General features: G+C 43.5%; 2 protein-coding genes across 2 annotated transcripts; one reads left to right on the top strand and one right to left on the bottom strand.

Moving 5' to 3' along the window:
* Positions 1-4,163: 4,163 nt before the first annotated feature.
* On the top strand, positions 4,164-4,731 carry LOC101345155 (olfactory receptor 10C1). The gene is given in 3 exon segments (XM_012558649.1): positions 4,164-4,242; positions 4,245-4,430; positions 4,433-4,731. Coding segments are annotated over 3 exon segments (564 nt in total).
* A 2,187-nt stretch (positions 4,732-6,918) lies between these two features.
* Positions 6,919-16,397, bottom strand: LOC101345405 (zinc finger protein 34-like). The gene is made up of 4 exons (XM_004387136.3): positions 16,365-16,397; positions 15,578-15,704; positions 13,654-13,767; positions 6,919-10,178 (listed from the first exon to the last, which is right to left on the bottom strand). The coding sequence occupies exons 1-4, from the start codon at positions 16,395-16,397 to the stop codon at positions 9,073-9,075; spliced, it is 1,380 nt and encodes a 459-aa protein (XP_004387193.2). The 3' UTR covers positions 6,919-9,072.
* Between the last annotated feature and the right edge of the window lie 4,912 nt (positions 16,398-21,309).

Genomic DNA, 21,309 nt, shown 5'->3' on the forward strand with positions numbered 1-21,309 from the left:
AAGTTGAGTATATGAATTTCTAGTGAAAAATTTAGAGATACTTAGGGATAAATAGAGCACCTATCTTTAAAAAAAAATTACAAAATTACATTAAAGAGCTGAACAAATGGAAAGATGCAGTATGCTCCTGAATGGAAATACTTAATATAAAAAATATAAGTGCTTCCAAATTAATATAAATAAGATCAAAGCTGCATGGAATATTGAGTCAGCACGTAGGCAGCAGCTATCCTAGTGATTCATATGAACCCATGCAGATCCTATATGATTGAGAAATATATACATATATATATATTTTATATTTGGCTATTAACATTTTGAATTGTTATCACAGCATAGCCTAGCCTAGCGTGACTAACATACCCCCAAAACTGTAGTAGCATCAAGAAGAGTACAAAATCCATGCAGTCTCTCAGATGATGCTAAGAAGAATAACTCACAAGGATAAACATATCATAAAGCAGAGGCAAGGGCTATTTACACACACACACACACACACAAATACATACAGCAGGTAGTCATGCATCACTTAACGTCCACAATACATTCTGTGAAATAGGACGTTATGTGATTTGGACTCTATGAGAACACCGTATTACAGGAGTCCTCAGGATATGAATGAGATCTAGTCCTAGGTCTGTCTTTAAATCGAATTTGTAGGTAAGTCGGAACAGGTATGTATAGTTCTTATTTAGCATCAGTCAGTCAAATGTTTGCTTAGTATATAGTATATATTTTACCTCTCTACACATATAAAACACTTAAACTCTTTCAAATTGCACAATGTTTGCATGAGCATTGCAAAGTAGTGCATGCGTTCATTATTATGAACTATTGTACTTAACTCAAATTTTTAATATAATAAGCTTTATGGCAGTCCTTTCTTAAGTATGAGATGTCGGTAAGTCGGATGTTCATAACCCAGGGATTGCCGGTATACAAAAGACAGGAAATACACACGTTGCACGCAGAAAGCTGTTGTGCTCGCTATGTCTGGTTACGTCCCCTATGTCCCATTCTCTAACTGGGATTTCTGAACTCCATTATACCTTATGGAACCATGGACATATATGTGGTCGGATATTGCCGAAACAGACGTTATGCGGCAGATGACTGTGTATATATATACATATATATATATACACTTTTTTGGATAAACCATTTGAAAGTTCCAGTGATCATGACACTTCACCCTTCAATATTTCATCATACCTCTTCCTAAGAAGAAAGACATGTTCTTACATAAGCACAATGCCATTATCACACTCAAGAAATTTAATAATGATATAATAATATAAAGGTCATATTCAATTTTCCCAATTACTCCAAAATTCTTTTAGAGCTGTTTTGTTTTTATTTTGTTCATAATTCGTGTATTACATTAGATTGTCGTGCTTTTTAGTGTCCTTCAATCTAGAACAGTACCATCCCCACTTTTGTTTTGTCTTTAGAGACATTAATATTTTTGAAGAGTCTATGCCAGTTTTCTTTAGGGCGTGCCACAATCTGGATTTGTCTTACTTTTCCTTATAATTATATTCAAGTTAGACATTTTTGGCAAGAATACCACATAAGTTATACTAATAAATCTTTTACCTGGGCACATGGAAATCCAGAATAAAAACCTCTTCCCACCTCCTTTGAAGCTAAGTGTGACCATGTCACTAAAACCTGGTATACGGGCTGTAGGTGAAAATGACATGACCTCCATAGAAACCTTCCTTAAGACAGACATGACGTGGGCACCTTGTCTTATTTTTCCCTTACTCAGTCCTGCTTCCTGTAACATTGATGCCACCATCTGAAACCATAAGCAGTTTAGGAGCCACACTCCAGGGAAAGCAGACTGATGAGCTGAAAGGAAACCATATCCATAAGGACTTCATGGATCAGAGCAGCCTTATCACCCTGAACTGAAAAGCTTCAAACGTTCAAGTGAGAGACAAATACACTTTTATTCTTTTTGAATCACTGTTATTTTGGGTTTTCCATACTTTCCGCCAAACCTAATAAAGGGTACAGGTACAAAAAAAATTGGAAGGAAATGAAAGAGATCTAGTATAATTTAACCCTGAACTTCCAGTTATATGAACCAATAAATGAACTTATTACTTAAACCAGTGTGAGTTTGCGGCCTGTTGTTGTAATGGTTGTTACTTGACTTGATAACATCCTATCTGACACTCAGGCTTTATCACATATAAAAATTATAATAACATAGAAGAAAACAAATTGAACTAGTTCAAATGATGATAGTAGAAAGAAAACTCTTGCATAATAAATAAAAACATCAATGCAAGATTCACATGGATTAGCTCATTAAGGTCAAAAATTATGTTTATTTCTCTTTCGTATTCTTGTGCTCTGTAGAATGACTTAAGTATATACAAAGGATTCTCTGAATGGTTATCGAATAAATTGATTACTACCAATAGCAATGAGATAGATAAAATTGCATTATTACCAACATGGAAAAGGCCTTTTTTGTAGGTGTTCTAGAGCATCTATATTGATGAAAAGAAGAAAATCATGAGAAAAGAGATGAAGACAATTAAAATAGTTTACCCAGAGAGATTGTGGGGGTGCCAAAAGAGACCACCAACCTTGGACATTTCCCTGAGATGTTCTTTACAGGTCATTCTATATTTCTTGCCATCTAAGGAACAGATTCCAAAATAACAGATTAATTGGCTATGTAAGGAGTTCCCCCCACTGGAAAGCCAAATACGCTTGGAGACTCAGGTTCTCAGAGACCTTAAAGAGACATCAAATCTCAGTGTCTTCCTCATGAGGGATCTACTATGTAGAGAAAGGAGAAAACGAGCTAGTCATCAAATACCATCTGCCTTGAATCACTGATTGTTTCTCCAAAAAGACATTATCCAGATACTATCTCCTGGAAAACACTGAAAAAGCTCCCAAGGACTCTCCAACTGCAAAAGAATGTAAGTTTGTAAGCTTGTATGTTTACTACATGCTATTGCATGTGGTTATATTCTTGCACAGCATTTGGACTTATGTATCTATTTAAGTGTATCTTTGGCTGTGTTTACATTTTTACATTTAATGTGTTTTGACTTTCATTGTTATATGAAATGATGTTTATATGTATATACAATATATGATTTATTTATGATCTTAGATGGACGTGGCCATATGAGGATATTGGGCTATTTTTCTGAGCTTGTATTTAGAAATGTAATATGTATGTGTGGCTTTGTGGAGTTTTTATGATAAGTATATGGTAGTTTGCATATCTGTTATAGTAAAAGGGGATGAAGTTTAATAGGCTGGTAAAAGTAGAAATAAGCAATCAAGCAAGGCCTTGTCATCTTCTTCCTGAACATCTTTTAAAACTAGAGAAAACCTGACTCCTCTGGATAATTGAACTGCTTAACTGCCTACAGGAGCATGAAGGAAATGATCTCTCAAATTCCTTCCCTCTGCCTTGAAAACTATGAATTTTATATGGTGGTAAAATGATAGAAAGAGAAGAGCAGCTGGGTGGTCTAGTAACTGAGGAGCTGAAGAAAGGAAAAATAGAGGGGGAGGAGGTAAACATTGGGTCAGAGAGGATAAAAGTTGAGAGGAAAGGGGAGAGAAAACATGTGCAAGAAACAAACAAAAAGATAGAGGTAGAAGGATTTGAGAGGAAGGATACAGAGAAAAAAGTAGACCCTCGACTTGGAGTCAATTTTTCACAGCGCTAAAGATAGAAGGAATTCTGGCTCTGAGGAGAAAAACATCTTTGGGGGGGTGGGGGGTAGAAGTGGCAGAGGAATTCTGTCCCCAGCCTTGTGGGAAGGATAGGAAAGTGAGAAAGGCATATAAGAGGAGCTTGAATGATTCAACCCTCATCCCTAGGAGAAACCAAAAACAGAATTCGATGTGTTCTTGTGAAAGGTAAGCATTACCAGGAAGAGATCAGGGGAGAGTACTAGGCTCAGAGAGACTATTTGCCGAGAGTTCCAAGAGTGAATGGGGCATAAGCTGGACTCCATGTTGGGCTGTCTAATTTCAAAGGCCATGAGACTCTAAAAGAAAGGCAGTTCCAATCTTTGATCTGATGCATTAAGATATAACATTTGCCAGTCTCACAAGTCTATAATTCCAGCTTCTCTTGCCATTTCTTTTGTCCTCCAGTCCAAAGGAATATGAGCAGGATGAGTGCAAACACCTCCGTGGTGACTGAATTCATTCTTGTAGGCTTCTCCCACCTGGTTGACCTCATGGGCTTGTTCTTCTCTTTCTTACCATCTACCTGCTCACATTGGCAGGCAACCTCCTCATCATGGTGCTGGTCTCAACAGATGCCGCCTTCCAATTCCCTATGTACTTCTTCCTTCGGATCCTCTCAACCCTGGAGATGGGCTACACATCTGTTACTGTCCCTTTACTGCTTCATCACCTCCTCACTGGCCGGCACCACATCCCCGCTCTGGCTGTGCCTTCCAGATGTTCTTCTTTCTCTTTTTTGGCGCTACGGAGTGTTGCCTCCTGGCAGCCATGGCTTACGACTGCTATACAAGCATCTGCGAGCCCCTCTGCTATCCACTGCTGCTGAGCCGTTGAGTGTGTCCACAGCTAGTGGGGTCAGCGTGGGTGTGTGGAGCGATAGTGAGGCTTGGCCACACCTCCTTCATCTTCTCCTTGCCCTTCTGTGGCCCCGATGCCATCCCACACTTCTGTGAGATCCAGCCCATCCTGCAGCTGCAAGTCAGCACAGCGTAGAAGATAGATAGCAGAAGGTCAGTAGCCGGATCATAACTGGCCTTAGAGCAGATGTAGATAAAGATGACAGTGCCATAGAAGAGGGAGACCATGATTAGGTGGGAGGAGCAGGTAGTAAAGGCTTTGAGGCTTCCAGCAACAGATGGGATTCGGAAGATAGTAGCAGGATACGCCCATCAGAGCCCAGGATGAGGCCAAAGGGATTTAGGATGATGAGGGCAGCAGCCAGGATAATCTGCAACTCATCGAGCTGGATGGCAATAAAACTTTTCCTCTGATGATCTAAAATCTCATCCCCAGGTTAAAGCAGACCAGCAAAGAGTTGCACACCCAAAATGCATTCTTTTCCACCTCATCTCCAATTCACCCTCACATCCTTCAAAGAATTGCTCTTGCCAAATGATGTTTTGACATTCTGCCATTGGTTTACATTGAGAAAGATTACAAGAAACAATATCATGAAACTCTCAGAGGGAAAATTTCACATCTTAGTGATAGGGATAACTGTCTCCTGTCATATGAGCAATAACTTTTTCTGACACCTTCATGGAGGTGTAACTGACATATAATGAATTGCGTAAAGTGTACAACCTGATAAGTTTTTACATATGCATACACCCCTGAAGCCATCACCATAATCATGAGCATATCCATTCCCCAGTTTTGCTCGTGCCCACTGTAATCTCTCCCTTCCACTCCTCCCTGAATCCCCCATTCGCAGCAATTTCTGATCTGCTGTCACTATAGATTAGTGGCATTTTCTAAAGATTTAAATAAATGAAATCATGATGGACTCTTTTTGTCTGACTTCTTTAATACAGCACATTTTGAGATCTGCCCATATTATTGTTTATCAACAACTCACCTTTTATTGCTGAGTGGTGTTCCATCGTATGACTATACCACAATTTGTTTATCCATTTACTCACTGATGGGCATTTGGACTGTTTCCAATTGTTGTTTATTACAAATAAAGCTGGTATAAACATTTGTGTACAAGACTTCATCTCCCTTGGGTAAATACCTAGAGATAGTATTTAAGATCTTAAGTTTTTAAGAAACTAAGCAATCACTTTTCCCTCTTTGCATGGCAGCTAGTAAGTTTACTGTCAAATCTGTAACTTATTTCCAGGAAATGTGCATTTCTTCAGAGCATATTTTTGGAGTAATCACCTGGCTTCTGGTTTCACCTTATTTTTCCTATTCAATTTTTTTCTTTGTCCAGCCTCTCTCATACTTCTTTTCTGCATATTTATATAAGGCACACTGAAGTCTTTCTGGAACATGGGTTAGAATCATCAACATGCAAAAAAAAAAAAAACCACAAAATCAAGAATTGATGAACAGGAAAACCCTAGACTGAGACTGAAGACCTGGATTATCATCTCCACCCTGCTACTAGACATAGGTGACCTAGAGCACACTCCTTCCATCAATTTTCTAGTTTTCAGCTTCATCAACAGGTTTGGGTCAGATGAGCTCTGTGTTGGGTTCTATGCCTAAGAACCCTCTGCTCCTTGTGACTGGTTTTCTTACAATGAACCAAAGAGAAGATTGTGATGAATGCTCTTTCTTTACCATCATTACCAAGAGATCTCTAACGGTACTCCAGTTCCAGTCAAGTTGATTCCAACTCACGGCAACTCTTTGTGTTGCAGAGTAGAAGAGAGCTCCATAGGGCATAACCTTCCAGAAGCAGCCAGGCCTTTCTCCCATGGCACCTCTGGGCGGGTTTGAATCATCAACCTTTTGGTTATTAGCAGAGCATTTAACCATTTGCATCACCCAGAAACTCCTGAACTGCATTAATCCAGGCCAGATATGTTTATTTGGTTGACACGGAAAACACCAGTCAAAATAGGTAGCAAGTTTTAAACTCAGACTTACAACCCTCATCCTAAAAGGAGTTAGGCACAGATTTCTTTTATTCACAGAGATTTCCAGCAAAGAGAAGGTGTGTGTGTGCTCATCAGGAGAGAAGGAAAAGACACATGGAGGAGTTGCTTATTGGAGGTATCCTCAGGTGGTCAAGATCTACTTCCCCCAAGGTTGAGGGACCAAGTGATTAGATGACACCTGTTCCCTAAATCCAGTGTCCTTTCTGCACACCTTTCTGGTGAATGTTCATCATATCTGTGAGCTGTATCCAAGCAGCCAGCATGTAATCTAGAAAATGCATCTGCGGTTGCAGTGTCTGAGTCAGGGCCATTAGCAACATGCCTGGGTCACCGATTTTTTACTTCAGGAATTTCTGAAAAGGGGCATTACCTGAGCCATTTAAAATTTTCAACTTAAGGGGAGAGATCTAGGAGCAAGGCTTCACAGGGCTTGGACCTCAGATGGGTACAGAACAGCTAGAGGCAAGCCACCAGTGAAAGGAACCTGAAAGGTGGTAAGGTGGCCAAGTCCAACTTTGCCCATGTCACAATTTTTTCCAAATCAAAAATATGATTCATCTTAGGTAAGCAAGATATCACCTCCACCCGTTATTTCTTAGCAGTTTTCTGAGCTTTTCCCAGTGACCTACTGGGGCAATAATTTTACAGAAGACCCCAGCGGCTACAGAACATGTAACACACCACTCCACCTCTTGTCAATATAGTTTACACAGATTGGAACGCCTCGATCACCTTTTATTTGGAGTAGAGTGGCAACCTGTGTTGGTACACCTGGTAGCTCAAAACAATTGGCCTCTCTTCACGCTAGGCCAAAATTCTCAAAATGTGGTCCCCGGGTCGGCAGCAACGGCATCAGCTGGGAACTTAGAAATGGAAGGTCTCAAGTCCCACCTCAGACCTACCGAATCAGGAACTCTGTGGGTAAAAAACCAAACTCTTCGCCATTCAGTCAAATACAACTCACGGACCCAGCTAAAGTCTGAGAACCACTGCCCTAGGTCCTAGTTCAATGGAAAGTTGCTACAGTATTTCAGGATCAGAGAGTGCCCACTAATTCTGGAGAATATGCAGTTTCCCGGCTTGGCCACATTATGGCAGAACAATTCTGATATCCTGAGTGCTCTATGAACACTATTAAAGGAAAGGCCTCTACCTAGAAAATGGTAGCTTCTGAAAAGTTCAGAATTACTAAACCAAAATAAAATCATTAGTAAACAACGGCGTTAAACTAATTCCCAAACATAGCACAAGAAAATAGGGTTGGTCCAAATAATTCATCTGAAAAGAGAAATGCTGGTCTCCATTAACCTCAAGTTTGAAACTGGCATTCTTCCAGTGAAAAGGCAGCTTAATGCAGGGAGGAACTGGTGCCCAAGAAAGTAGCGGGCAGCCCCACTCTCCAGGAGGTGAGTCCTTCTGGAAACTGATTTTCCAGGTGCGGTATTGAGAAGAGTATTGTTTCCACCGACAACTTACCACTTCTGACAACTCTTCAACTAGGAAACAATCTCTGGGCTGAGAAGCTGAAGCCGTTAAAAGTAAACACCACCTGTATGTGAATTCAACCCTGAGTTCCATGAAAGACAAGAAGTGTGTTTTGTTTTTTATTTTGTTTTTAATTTCTAATTACCCGGACTTCCACCACATCCCTTCCCAATGGGAAACCTGGGCAGGAAATTACACCAGTTGGGGAAGGGTAGAGTGCAATTATAATGAAAATCTCATCCACTGTGCCACTCAAGTTCAGAGTATCTTGGCTTCTTAACTGAAAGCTGAAGATCTGGGTGGACTCAGGTGAGATCAAGTTGACGGGCTGATGCAAACAAAGGTACCTGAGCTGCAGAGCTCAGAACGTCATTTTGGGGGTAGAAACAAAAGACCACCTCAAGATGGGGCTACCTTCTCCTCCCTCTTTAATATCATCCACGAGGTAGTCCAGAGACTCCAGTGACCCATTAAAGTGTGGGGTGAAAACCATAGGATGAGACCAGGTTAAGAGTGGTGAGAAAACACTAAAAAGGCTGGTTGGTTGGTTTTTTCCAGCGCCATACAACGTGCTAGCCTTTTGCTTGGTATCTTCTGCTCCCAGATAATTCTCTGGGGACCCAAGCACACAGGAATTTGCTGCCTAGTGCTCTCTGAGGGCCCCACACTTCTGGGGGCATGGGAGTGGCTCTAAGGCAAGAAGAGCAGAGGCCTGAGTCCCAAAGGCCACACTTAGTATGCAACCCCAGGTATTTGCACGGGGGCAAGTAGATCACCAGAAATGGTGCCTAGAGAAAATCAATTCAAACTCCCCTATCCCACCCACTTTCTACTGTGGCTCTAAATCTTCCCTTGGCAATTCCCACTGGGGAGGGGTGAAGTCTGGCCTAGGCTTCTGGAAGTGGGTCTGCCTCTGCTCTCCCCACACAGAGCCACAACCCAGGCCCAGGAAAGAGCCTCAGGATCCAGGCCTAGGCTCGGCCAGTTCACAAGGTATCACCCCCAGCTGCCTGTCCGCCCCATGCAGTTTTTGGTGAGTGATGAGGTTGGTCTTCTGACTGTAACTCTTCCCGCATATATCACAGCCATAAGGCTTCTCGCCAGTATGGACCCTGCGGTGCTTGAGGAGGTAGGAGCGGCTGCTGAAGCTCTTGTCACAGTCGCTGCAGCTGTAGGGGCGCTCACCCGTGTGCGCTCTCTGGTGGATGATGAGGTGCGAGCTCTGGCTGAAACTCTTCCCACATTCCGGGCACTTGTAGGGCTTCTCACCAGTGTGCACGCGCCGGTGCGTGATGAGGTTCGCGCTGTGGCTAAAACATTTGGTACAATCCGTGCACTTGTAGGGCCTCTCTCCCGTGTGCGTGCGCCGGTGCTTGACCAGGTCCTGGCCTAGGCGAAAGCACTTGCCGCAGTCGCCGCACCGGTAGGGCCGCTCCCCGGTATGGACACGCTGGTGCATAAGCAGGGACGAGCTGCGGAGGAAGCCGCGGCCACAGTCAGCACAACGGAAGGGCCGTTCACCGGTGTGGACCCGCTGGTGCGTGGCCAGGTCCGAGCTGCGGCTGAAGCTCCGTGTGCACTGGGGGCACGGGAAAGGCCGCTCGCCAGTATGCGTGCGCTGGTGGCGCGCGTAGTCAGAGCTGAGACCGAAGCCCTTCCCACACAGTGTGCACCTGAACGGCCGCTCGCCGCTGTGTGTGCGCAAGTGGCGTGTCAGGTCTGAGCTCCAGCTCAGGCGCTGGTTGCACTGAGGACACTGGAACCGTTTCTCAACACTGTGGGTACGCCTGTGGCGATTGAAGTTGGAGCTGTGGCTGAAGCCCTTGCCGCATTGTGGGCACTGGTAAGGCTTGGGCGGGTCTGGGGGAGAAGGCAGTGGCCAGGGACAGTCAGCAGCAGCACAGGGGATCAGCTCCTTGCCCTCCGAGGTGCGCCAGTAGAGGACCTTGTCGGTAGGCTCCCCAGAGGCCTCGTCCCCACTGGGCAGGGCTGGGGAAAAGAGTCCCTGGAGATCACCAGCCTCACAGCCCTCCTTTGGTGGGGGAGGGGTCTCAGGCGTGTCACCTTTAGAGGAGAGAGGAGGCCAGGGTTAGAGATGAGTGAGAATGGACTTGAATGCAAATCAGGGGATTTGTGCCCTACTGTTGAGCTACCATGGACCCATATGGCAAATCTCAGTATCTCTAAGCCTCTTCACTCATCCATAAACTAGGGGAAACAGGACATACTTAACAGGTCTGTTAGGATGATTAGAACGCCCAACTCCAACTCATGGTGACCCCAGGTACGTCAGGGTAGAACTGTGGTCCATACAGTTTTCAGTGGCTGATTTTTCAGAAGTAGATCACCAGGGCTTCCTTCTGAGGCACTTCTAGACGACCCTGAACTTCTAACCTTTCAGTTAACCTTCTGCACCACCCAAGGACTCCTAGAATGATTAAGGAGCTGCTTAATAAATGTTTGCTAAATGGAAACTTCAAGTTCAGTGATCTGACCTCTCACCAGAAATTCAAACAATCCAAACATAGTTATTTCTTCTTGGTTTTAAGAGGTTTAATTTCCTAATTCTGTTTGGCTCATAATTATTTCAGAGCGGGGGTGGGGGTGGGGGGGAGTGTCAAAAACAACCATGAAATGACTCTGGACATCGATCAAAGGCATCAAATTGAGAAGCATTTACTCAAGAATATTTACTGAATCTCAGTAATAACAGTGAGAGCTTGTGGCACTTTAACTTGGGGCTGCTCCCATCACCCACTCACCTCAATGGCTCCAATGTTCTGCCAGGGAAAGGCAGGCCATGAAGACCAGCAGAGAGAGGGTGGAAAAATCTCATGCCCAGGGGAGTTGTCAAAAACAACAGTGATCCCAGTGGCAAACAATCAAGGAAGGCCAACAACTCAGCCTTCCTGAGACCTCCAAACGGATTAAGAAAAGCAACAAACCTGTAGGCCAGCAAGAAATTAACAGGGAGATATGGAGAACAAAACACCCAAAATGGGCCTTGATATATAGGCCTTGCTGGTCTGGAAGGCTGTGTGCATGTGCAAGGCTACTAGCAAGCAACCGGTCTTGGGGTGAACATGAGGCCTTGCAAACACAGAAAGTAAAAGCCAACTGCCTGAATTTTGAATACATTCTCCAATGTACACAAATCTATTGATAATGGAAAACTTACTGCACCAGGGTGTTTAAGCACACCCTCGGACAAATCACTTGGGTAATCAATAAACCATTCTGGCCCAATGTTAATGCTTAAAATGAAAATAAAAACGAAGGTAAGAATTTTAAAAAACTGAGCAGAGACATCAGTGGCCACTCAACTGTCAGGAAAGAGACACCACAGAATTAGTCCAAGCAAGTCACTAAACAAAAAAAAACAAGCAGAAACAACTACCCTTAGGAGGATGGAGAATCAGAATCCAGGTTCTCTATATTATCTAAAATGTCCACTGATCTACAAAAAATTAGAAGACATGAAAAGAAACAGGAAAGTATGACCCACATACAAGAAAAAAGTCAATAGCAGCTCTCTCTCAGGAAGTCCAGATGTCATATGTAGCAGACAGAGACTTCAAAGCAGCTATTATAAATATGTTCAAAAAACAAAAGAGAGAATGAAGGAATTTTTTTAAAGTATGATGACATGGCTCGTCAAATAGAGAATATCAGTAAAGAGATAAAAATTACCAAAAAAAAAAGACCAAATGGAAATTCTGGAATTGAAAAGTACAAAACTGAAAAATTCACTTAGAACAATTCCTATCACATAGTAATATTTACAATATCTACAGTAATATTTACAAATACCATTTTGATTCTAAGACATGTTGAGATAAAATATGCTCAGATATGCTGAAACAATGTCTTCGGCTGATTGGGTAAGTTTGCTTTAAAAATAGTGGTAAAACACAGCCAAACAAAAACTACTTTTTTAGTTTTGGCTGTTTTGTCTTATCCATGTCTTGAGCTGTCTTTGCAACTGCTTTCTTTCAGTAGCAGGAAGACTGAGGAAGTAGGTCCATTAACTACATTTAAAATGTATATATTGGTTTTGAGTTCCTTTAAGCCTATCCATGAGTCCTCGACAAACAAAAATTAGACAGAAATGTTCAACTATGCAATTATAAACACATATACACATCAACAGACATGCATACAGATAGTCTCTATAAATACAGATGGCATTCTCTCAGTAGGGTAGTGAGCAATTGTAAGTGCAAGGTATGTCTGTGACTGTGGAATAGTTTTTAGCTGTTTAGAACTAAGAAGTCATCAAATGCATGAGCTTCTATTAGCATGAGAAACAAACACATGCACAAAAAAAACTCACACACACACACACACATACTATACAGGAGGATACTCTACGTCTTTAACATTCACTCAACACAATCTCAGATCTGTGGCACATCAGTGAACCTGCCTCACTACCTCAACCAAGGGGGACCACGAAGTGCTAAAGACACCAGAGTGTACCTGGTACCCCAAACCACATCACAACATCACCTGCCAGTGACACCATCAGACCTTTCTGGTTCCATATTCTTAGGATGGAAAGAACTTTTCTCCAAACTTCCTCTAACACTCAACCCAAGCTAACATATGTGGGCTTTAAAAATCTCCAAAGTATCAAATAAATACAGAGTTTGGAATACAACAACCAGATGGCCCCAAGTTTAAGTGAGCAGCAAAATAATACTGAGAAAACACTGTCCAAAAATAAAAGTACAAGAGCTAATCTTAGCTACATACAAAAGATGGACATTGTCTTCAGACCTCTATCAAACTAAATTTTTTTTAAAGTCTGTGAGGAATACACCAAAATGTAAAGAGATTTGGGTAGTTTATAGATATTTTTAAATTTTTTACACTTTCTGTATTTACTATGAGCAGGCATCACATCTGTAATCAGAAAAATAAAAGTTTTATTTTTCAAAAATTTACAAGGCTACCTAGAAGAGAAAGGAGAAACCACTGCATCTCCCTTATACCTCTGAACAAATCCAAATCTATTTCACACTCCAAATAACATCTTTCTTTCTCAGGACATGCTGATAAGGATCAGGAAGTGCCTAGCTCCAGCCCACAGTACATTAGATAAATGCTTGCTAAATGAACAAACAGAGCAAGAAATAGAACGCAATGAGATCTAGATGTTAGAGGTGTGAGGTCTCAACAGATAAGTCTCTTTTGGAGGGCTCAGAGAAAGCTATAATGTGCACATAAACCCTGCAGGTAAGAAGCCTTGTAGGACAGATGGGGGACTGAGGTAGGATGACAATTCCACGGTGAGGGGTATACATGGCAAATGTCTTTGAGAGCAGGGACTGATGAAACAACAAAAGGCAAAGAGGTGTGGGTGGCAAAGCTGAATCTCCTCTATACCAACCATTAGGTGAGCAAACTGGTAAGAGGATACATGACTAAGGAAGAAAAAGAGATTTTATTTTCCCCTCCCTCACCGTTCCCAAATATTGAAAACCCATTAAACCTTCCCTTCTGCTCGGTTACTATACTTTGGATCCAGTCCTCTCACCTGCAGAGAAGGTTGGAATCAGTCCCAGATTAGAAGGTCTTGGGCCTTCAGGAACCCATGGCTCCTCCCCTTGCTCCAGCTGTGAGATGAGCTTAGGTTTGGCAAATATGAATCCTGTTGGGTCAATGAGAAGATAAAAAATTTCTTACTGAACTATCTACAGCTATCCTTCCCTTTATTCTCCGGACCATGACACTCTAAAAGGCAAGATCCAGATAGCCATTCTTCAACTTCTCTAACCTCATCTTTTGAACTACCATCCCTCCCACCAACTTATGTCCACCTCCCATATATCCTATATATAAATGGTCCATCTTACTCTCAGAATTCTAGAATGACTGCCCACAGCCACAGAACAAAGTGTCACAGGTGATGAGGCTGGAAGCAAAGGGCTTGAGTCATACAGTTTACTGAACTTGTCTAACTCCAATTTTTATAACCACCCCCGCCCTCTCATGTTACCCTAACCTAACCAGGAAGGCTAGTCTTGTTACCATTTTCCAGTGAATGCACCTTCTTTTGAGCCTCTGCTCTCATTTTTTCTCCCTGCCTAGAATACCCTCATTGCTACCCATCTCTCAGTAGTTAATTCGTCTGTCCATCTTTCAAGTACCACAAGTTCCATGAAGCCATCCTTGTCCACCTCATAACACTAATTTCCTAGACCAATGCTTCTCAAACTATCTGTGGCAAAGGACCCCCAGTTTTGTTTTGTTCTGTACTTTTGGTCAATAAGTTGAGTCCACTGACAGGCTTGAATGCTGGAGTAATGTAAAATTGCTGTAAAGGCTTCTAACCACAAGCTTCTAACCACTTTCTCTCAATGTATGTACTTATCCCACCACAAACTGGTAACAAACAGTTCACAAACTGGCACTGGTCCACAGACCACACTTTGAGTAGCACTGCTCTAGAACACTCATTTGACATTGAGCATATTCAGCCTTCTATGTTTAACAGGTAGTTCTTCTATACGGACCTCTTATCTTGCCAGCCAGAAGGTAACCTCCAGGTGGGCAGAGGCCATGTCTTATTTATCTGTGAACACCCCACCCAAACTGTGATGTGTATGAACGGACTGATGGTGGAGCCAGAGAGGACTGCAGGGGAAGTTTGCATTCTGAAGTAAAAAAAAAAAAAAATGTGATGAAAATCAACTACATCCCTCTATTACAACCTTGATGTCAATGTCAGAAAGATATTACTGAGTTTCCCATCACACTCCATTCAGGAAATAAAAATGTGTTTGTAATGAAAATGTGACAGGGAAAATACAGCATTACATGCATTTGGGTGGGAGTATAGGCTGAAACCTTCATGGCTAAGAAGGCAATAAGGAAAGAAAAAAGAAAAAAATGTGGAAAAGAGAAAGGAAGAAATAAGGAGGAAGAACATAAAAGGAGGAAGGAGGAAAGACGAGAGGTAGGCAAAATAAAAGAGATAGGGTTAAAGAAAAGGGAAATATGAGTGAAAGCCTGCCCTGTTTTGTAAAACAGATGGTGACAACTTGTTTCTGCGAATGAATCCGTGGGCTCTGGTCTGAGTGACAAAGGTGATTAAGTCTCCCAAAGACTTTTGATACAGTGGCCCTGACATGGCTTTCGAAAATTCTTAGCAAATTAAGAAATACAGCTGCTTTAAAGGAGTCTAGGCTTCTAGAAAAAGTGATATAGAGCTATTATTCACTGTTCTAAGTGCCCTACATAAATACTTTCACTTTCTAGAATGTTCTTTGAGAATAATACTGACCCAAAACATACTGTGTTATTAGACCACTCCAACATCAATCAATTCCCCATTCAGTATCCCGATTTGGGGATGAGAGTATCCATGGGGATGCTCCCATTGAATAGCACTGAAGTCTATGAACAGCTAATGAAGAAGAATGGGGATTCTGAAACAGGGAAGAGAAATGAAGTCTCACCAACAGAAATCAGATTTCTGTAGTTCTCCCACATGACGTCCCGGTAGAGGGCCCTCTGGGCAGAGTTAAGATGCCCCCACTCTTCCTGGGAGAAACTCACTGCCACCTCCTCAAATGTCAGCAGCCCCTGGAATGGCATGACAGCCCAAGAGTGAGACTCATAAGGGAGTGAAGATACAGAGAAACACTAAGACATGGAGGGGGGCAGCCAGATACAAAGCCATGAAGAGGAGGATGGCATGAGAAGCAGATAAAGGCAGTGACCTAGAGAGAAAACAGAACCAAAGGCAGGGATGAATAAAATGCCCAGCACTGTTTAATAAATAGAACCATAATATCATAGTCATTACGGCTTTTGAGCAGAAAAGTGAGCTCATCTGTTACAATTCCATCATTCTGTAGATGAGAAAACAGAGACCTAGAGAAGCTAAAGTTTGTCCAAAGTCACATGGCTACCTACTGGCAGAGCTAGAATGAGAACTTCGGTCTCCTTTGGCCCCAGCCAAGTTCTCTGGCCATTGCGCTCCTGTTGCTTCTACTTGTTGAATGAACAAATAAATGGACCCTTCTTACCCAGCTTCATCATGAAACTTTGGTTAAAGCTGTGGATTTAGAAAGAAATGAAGGGACCAGGCTTCTGAGATGCACTAAGAAAAAAAGATGGCTAAGTACAGGCCCCTAGTGCAAAAGGGAAAAGAAACACACACACACTCACCACAGAGATAGTAAAAAAGAAAAGGAAAAAGGAAAAAGACACACAGAGGAAGTCAGGAGGCCACATTCTCACCTGAGCCCCAGTTGCAGAGTGCATGGATGCCATGGCTAGTCTGTGGAGGATGAAGATAGGGGAACGGTAAGCTGGGGGAGAGGTCATTAGTGAGAGCCCCATCTTGAGCACCCCCCCCCTCCATTCTTCCTCCCTGAACCTGACATCCAAGAACTATCTCCCTCACATCTCTTCAGTACTCACAGCTCTTCCCTACTCACATCCTACCCGTATCCCTAAGCAATAAATTCCCTCTGGTTCCCTCTTCTTGAACTCCATCCCCTTTCCTTAATGTGTCCTCTCTCCATCTTCTCTCCCCTAACCTTCCCTTCTTTAACTACCCCAGCCTCAGAGGACCCACTCTCTAAAGCGTGCCCCTCATGGTCTCTACTACCAAAGGCGGCGTTCCACCCTTACACTGCGGAACCGAAGTAGAAAGTGACTGAGGAGGCAGGTGGGAAGGGAGGGCAGGACTTGGATGGCAGGAAAGGGTGAGGGAATTGGAGAGATACAGGTAGGCTGAGGCTCTGGGTAGAGAAAGAACAATAAAGATCCCAGAGGAAAACTCACCAGCTCACAGGAAAAGCGGCGTCTGAGCTTCCTGGGCCAGCCTCTCTTCAGAGTTGGGGAGCAGCCCGCCCGCCCACATGGCACTTTCCCAGCCTGCGCTCACAGGTCCCCCGCATCAGATTCCCCGGGGGGCAGCCGGGTCCCTTGCCTCACCTCTCCTCCCCTGCTCCCAGGGATTCACGGATCGGTATCCCAGGGAGGTACTGGAGAGCCCACCAGTTGGGGATCTTGCAAGTGGCCCGGAAAGGAATATAGCACGTAGCAGTGGACGCTGCACGGAGACAAAGACGCTAGCTCGGTTCAGGAAACGGAAGTGGGTGCGCGTCGGGTACGCCGTCAGCCTCTCGGCCTTTCTAGGGTCTGTGTTCTCACTGGCCTTAACTAGTCCCGGTCAGAGTTGGCTTGAAGAGCGTAGAAGCATGAGGGCGAGGGAGAGCACCCAGGTGCAACAGGGCTGCTGAGGGCCAGGTGCGCTGGGTCGTCCGGAGACGTCAGCGGAAGGAGGAGGAGGAGCTCGCCTAGCTTGCTGCTCCGAAAATTCCTGGATGGGTGCTGTGGGCTCAGAGAAAAACAGGAGGTGGGACCTCAGTGCAGACTTCAAGCTTCAAAGCTGGCACCGACTCCTCTATTCAACCTCCTTTCTTCTGGCTAGTTTCCAACCCCTTCTTAAAGTCTGCAATTAATTATCAAGGCCTCACGGTGTGCCTTGTACTAAACAGTCCTCGTGATCTAGTAGACTCTCTTTGCCTTCCTTCTCCGCTCAGCATGTCCTTTCTATCCTTTTTCATTCTCACCCAAACCTAGACCCACTTCCTCCCTTCTCTGTGAGCCTTCCTTCCCTGTCTCCCTCCTCCCCAGCCAATCCTACAGGAATATGGGATATTATCAATCCGCCTCATCCACCAGAGCCACCACCACACAGCATGTGTGATAGAATTTCCTGGACATGTTTCCTCTCCCGCAGCCAGGATTGACATTGCCACCTGCCAGGGGACTGGGAACCCAGCTACAGCTTCTCAGAAACCGCTCTTGGCACCTAGTAGTTAGGGGTACTGTAAGGGAGCAGGAGGGGTCAGGGGACCGGCAGGCCAGGAGTGGTCTTGGTATCTTTAGAGAAGGGTAGAGGTACAGCACATGACTGAGGTTAGACATTTAGCCACTGTGGCAGGAGGTGGAAGCACAGAAAGCTAAAAGCCACCTCTCTTTCTGTTTTAGGAGAAACCAGGGTTGCTTTAGCCTCAACATCCAGAATGTGACTGATAATACACTCGTCAGTGACCAGGCACTAAAGAAGTGACTGACTTACCAAAACTAACTTCACAAGAAGCTGATTTAAAGCCAAAATGACAACTGACTTCTTGGAATAGACAGCATACCTGAGCTGAGTAGTGGAACAAGTTCTACAATCACCTCTTCAGGACACCAAATAACAGGTCGAAAGGCTGCTGAGAAGCCAGAAAGCAAAAATGAACACAATTTGAGCCCTGTCTACCCTGGGCGACATGATAGACCTAAGCAAATCACTTTTTCACAGCACAAATATTAACCTCAGAATCGTAGCTTATTATCCAGACCAGTGTTTTCCACCTTTTTTTTTTTTCTCAATTCATGACATTCATGTGAGCTGTCTTCTATCCTTATCTCCTACCTCAACTAGCCACCAGTCTAGCCATTGTTACCTGGGATTACTTCCCTTTGTAAAAAGGAACACAGACCATAGACATGCAAACCCTAAGCATCCTTGTCTCAAAAGGTAAAAAATAGTGTCACAGGGAATCATAATGCCTCTTCACTACTGCCCCTGCAGTATTCGGGAAACTTTCTAATGCAGTGCTTGAGAAGTCATTCATAGAATTTTTGCAGTAGGACCTCAAATACATAGGGCATTACCATTTTGATCTTTATTCAGCTCCCCCAAAGTAAGCAACTTGAAAAATGGGGGTTTCATTGACAGTTTTACTGATCTCAAGCAGGAATTTTGCACTCAGGAATGTTTGTTAAGTAGAACTGAACCAGAGGTTGAAGACTTCTGGCGGGAACATTTGTAAGAACTTGAGCCAGTATGGGTGTGAAGATAAACTGAAAGAGGCCTAGAGATAAATACAAGGTATCTTAGTCATCTAGTGCTGCTCTAACAGAAATACCACAAGTGGATAGTTTTAATAAGGAGAAATTTATTCTCTCACAGTCTAGTAGGCTAGAAGTCGAAATTCAGGGTGTCAGCTCCAGGGGAAGGCTTTGTCTCTATGTCAGCTCTGGAGGAAGGTCCTTGTTGTCATCAGTCTTTCCCTAGACTAGGAGCTTCTCTGTGCAGGAACCTTGGGTCCAAAGGATGCGCTCTGCTCCTGGCGTTTCTTTCTTGGTGGTATGAGGTCCCCCCATTCTCTGCTTGCTTCCCTTTCATCTCTTGTAAGGTAAAAGGTGGTGCAGGCCACACCCTAGGGAAACTCCCTTTACATTGGATCAGGGATGTGACCTGGGTAAGGATGGTGTTACAATCCCACCCTAATCCTCTTTAACATAAAATTACAATCACAAAATGGAGGCCAACCACACAATTCTGGGAATCATGGCCCAGCCAAATTTATACACACATTTTTGGGAGGACATAATTCAAACCTTGACACAAGGGTTCACCCCAAATAGGGATGGGAACTCAGGCCACAGCTTTTGCAGAATCACCACTAAGGGTATTCTGATAGTATGGTGGGGTCATTGTAGTTATTCTCCTGTATTATGCAAATATAGACCCTAAAAAGGAGATAATTATTAAAATAAAGAACATAGGGTTTTTGCTATACAGTGAGGCTTTTAAGTCTTCCTGTTTCTAGGTTGGGCTGGCTAGGTCTCTCGGGAACTGAGCTCTTCTCAGTTCCTCCCCAACATTGGATATGCTTTCTTTGCATTGCTTGACTTTCTCACTCATGTTTCCTATAGGAAGTAAGCCAGTCATAATTCCCTTCAGTTCCTACTTCCAGACTGCCTGCAGCACGCTGTTGATACTCAAAAAAGACCAAAAAGTGATCAACATGACCTTTTTTAAAGGAGATAGTATGACAGACATAGCTCATGATCAGAAAGGACTAATTGGGGTCTTGGATGCCCTCCTATGCTGCTGTCTATACAGTTCCTCTTAGATAATTCTGGGGCCCACTAGCTGTTCTTTTGTCACCTACAGATACCCCCTATAAGGTTCAGTAGAGAAAAGCACCAAAGCTGGGAAAGAAAAGGCAGATCTGAACAATCCTGCCAGTGCAGGGTGACGTCTAATAGCCAGGTGCTTGGTTCTCCTTCAATAGGCCACTGAACTCCTGAACTTGTAGCACCAGAAAAAAACCAGCTGCTGTTGAGTTGATCCTGACTTACGGTGACCCCATGTGTGTCAGAGTAGAACTGTGCTCCATAGGCTTTTCAATGGCTGATTTTTCAGAAGTAAATTGCCAGACTTTCTTCTGAGCCACCTCCTAGCGTGTTAACCATTTGCTCCATCCCATTTTCCAGCAGGCATGTATAGGGAATTTCCTGTGTCCATTCTAAACGCTCCTCAACTTGTTGAATGAATTATCCTTCTTCAAGTCTTCTGTTGTTGTTGGTTGACATCAAGTTGGTTCCAACTCATAGCAAACTTATGTATGACAATGAAACGGTGTCCAGTCCTGCACCATCCTCACAATCATTGTTTTGCTTAAGCCCATTGTTGCAGCCACTGTGTAATCCATCTCATTGAGGGTCTCCCTCTTTTTCACTGACCCTCTGCTTTACCAAGCATGATGTCCTTATCCAGCAGTTGGACCCTCCTGATGATGTGTCCAAAGTAAGCGAGAACAAGGTCTTGCCATTCTTGCTTCTAAGAAGCATTCTGGCTGTACTTCCTCCAAGACGGATTTGTTTGTTCTTCTGGCAGTTCATGGTATATTCAATATTCTTCACAACACCACAATTCAAATATGTCAATTCTTCTTACGGGCTTCCTTTTTCATTGTCCAGCTTTCACATGCATATTGAGGCGACTGAAAATTCCTCTTTAATATCATACTGGACATTTTGAGACCTGATCTTGTGTAACTCCTACTTCCTATGACTTCCATCTTAAATTTCAATGACTACCTTCCCTTCTTTAATTCTCTCAATAAAAAACCAAACCAAACCAAACCAAACCAAACCAAACCTGTTGCCGTTGAGTCAATACCGACTCCACTGATCCTACAGGACAGAGTAGAACTGCCCCACAGGGTTCCCAAGGAGTGGCTGGTGGATTCAAACTGCTGACCACTTGGTTAGCAGCCACATCCTTAACCACCGTGCCACCAGGGCTCCAATTCCCTCCATATTACCCAGTAAACTCTCATTCCTATCTCCCTTTGAGATACTCCTATATTCTTCATGACTCCTCCCC

The sequence above is a fragment of the Trichechus manatus genome, unplaced genomic scaffold (assembly GCF_000243295.1).
Source record: "Trichechus manatus latirostris isolate Lorelei unplaced genomic scaffold, TriManLat1.0 scaffold00180, whole genome shotgun sequence".
NCBI lineage: Eukaryota > Metazoa > Chordata > Mammalia > Sirenia > Trichechidae > Trichechus > Trichechus manatus.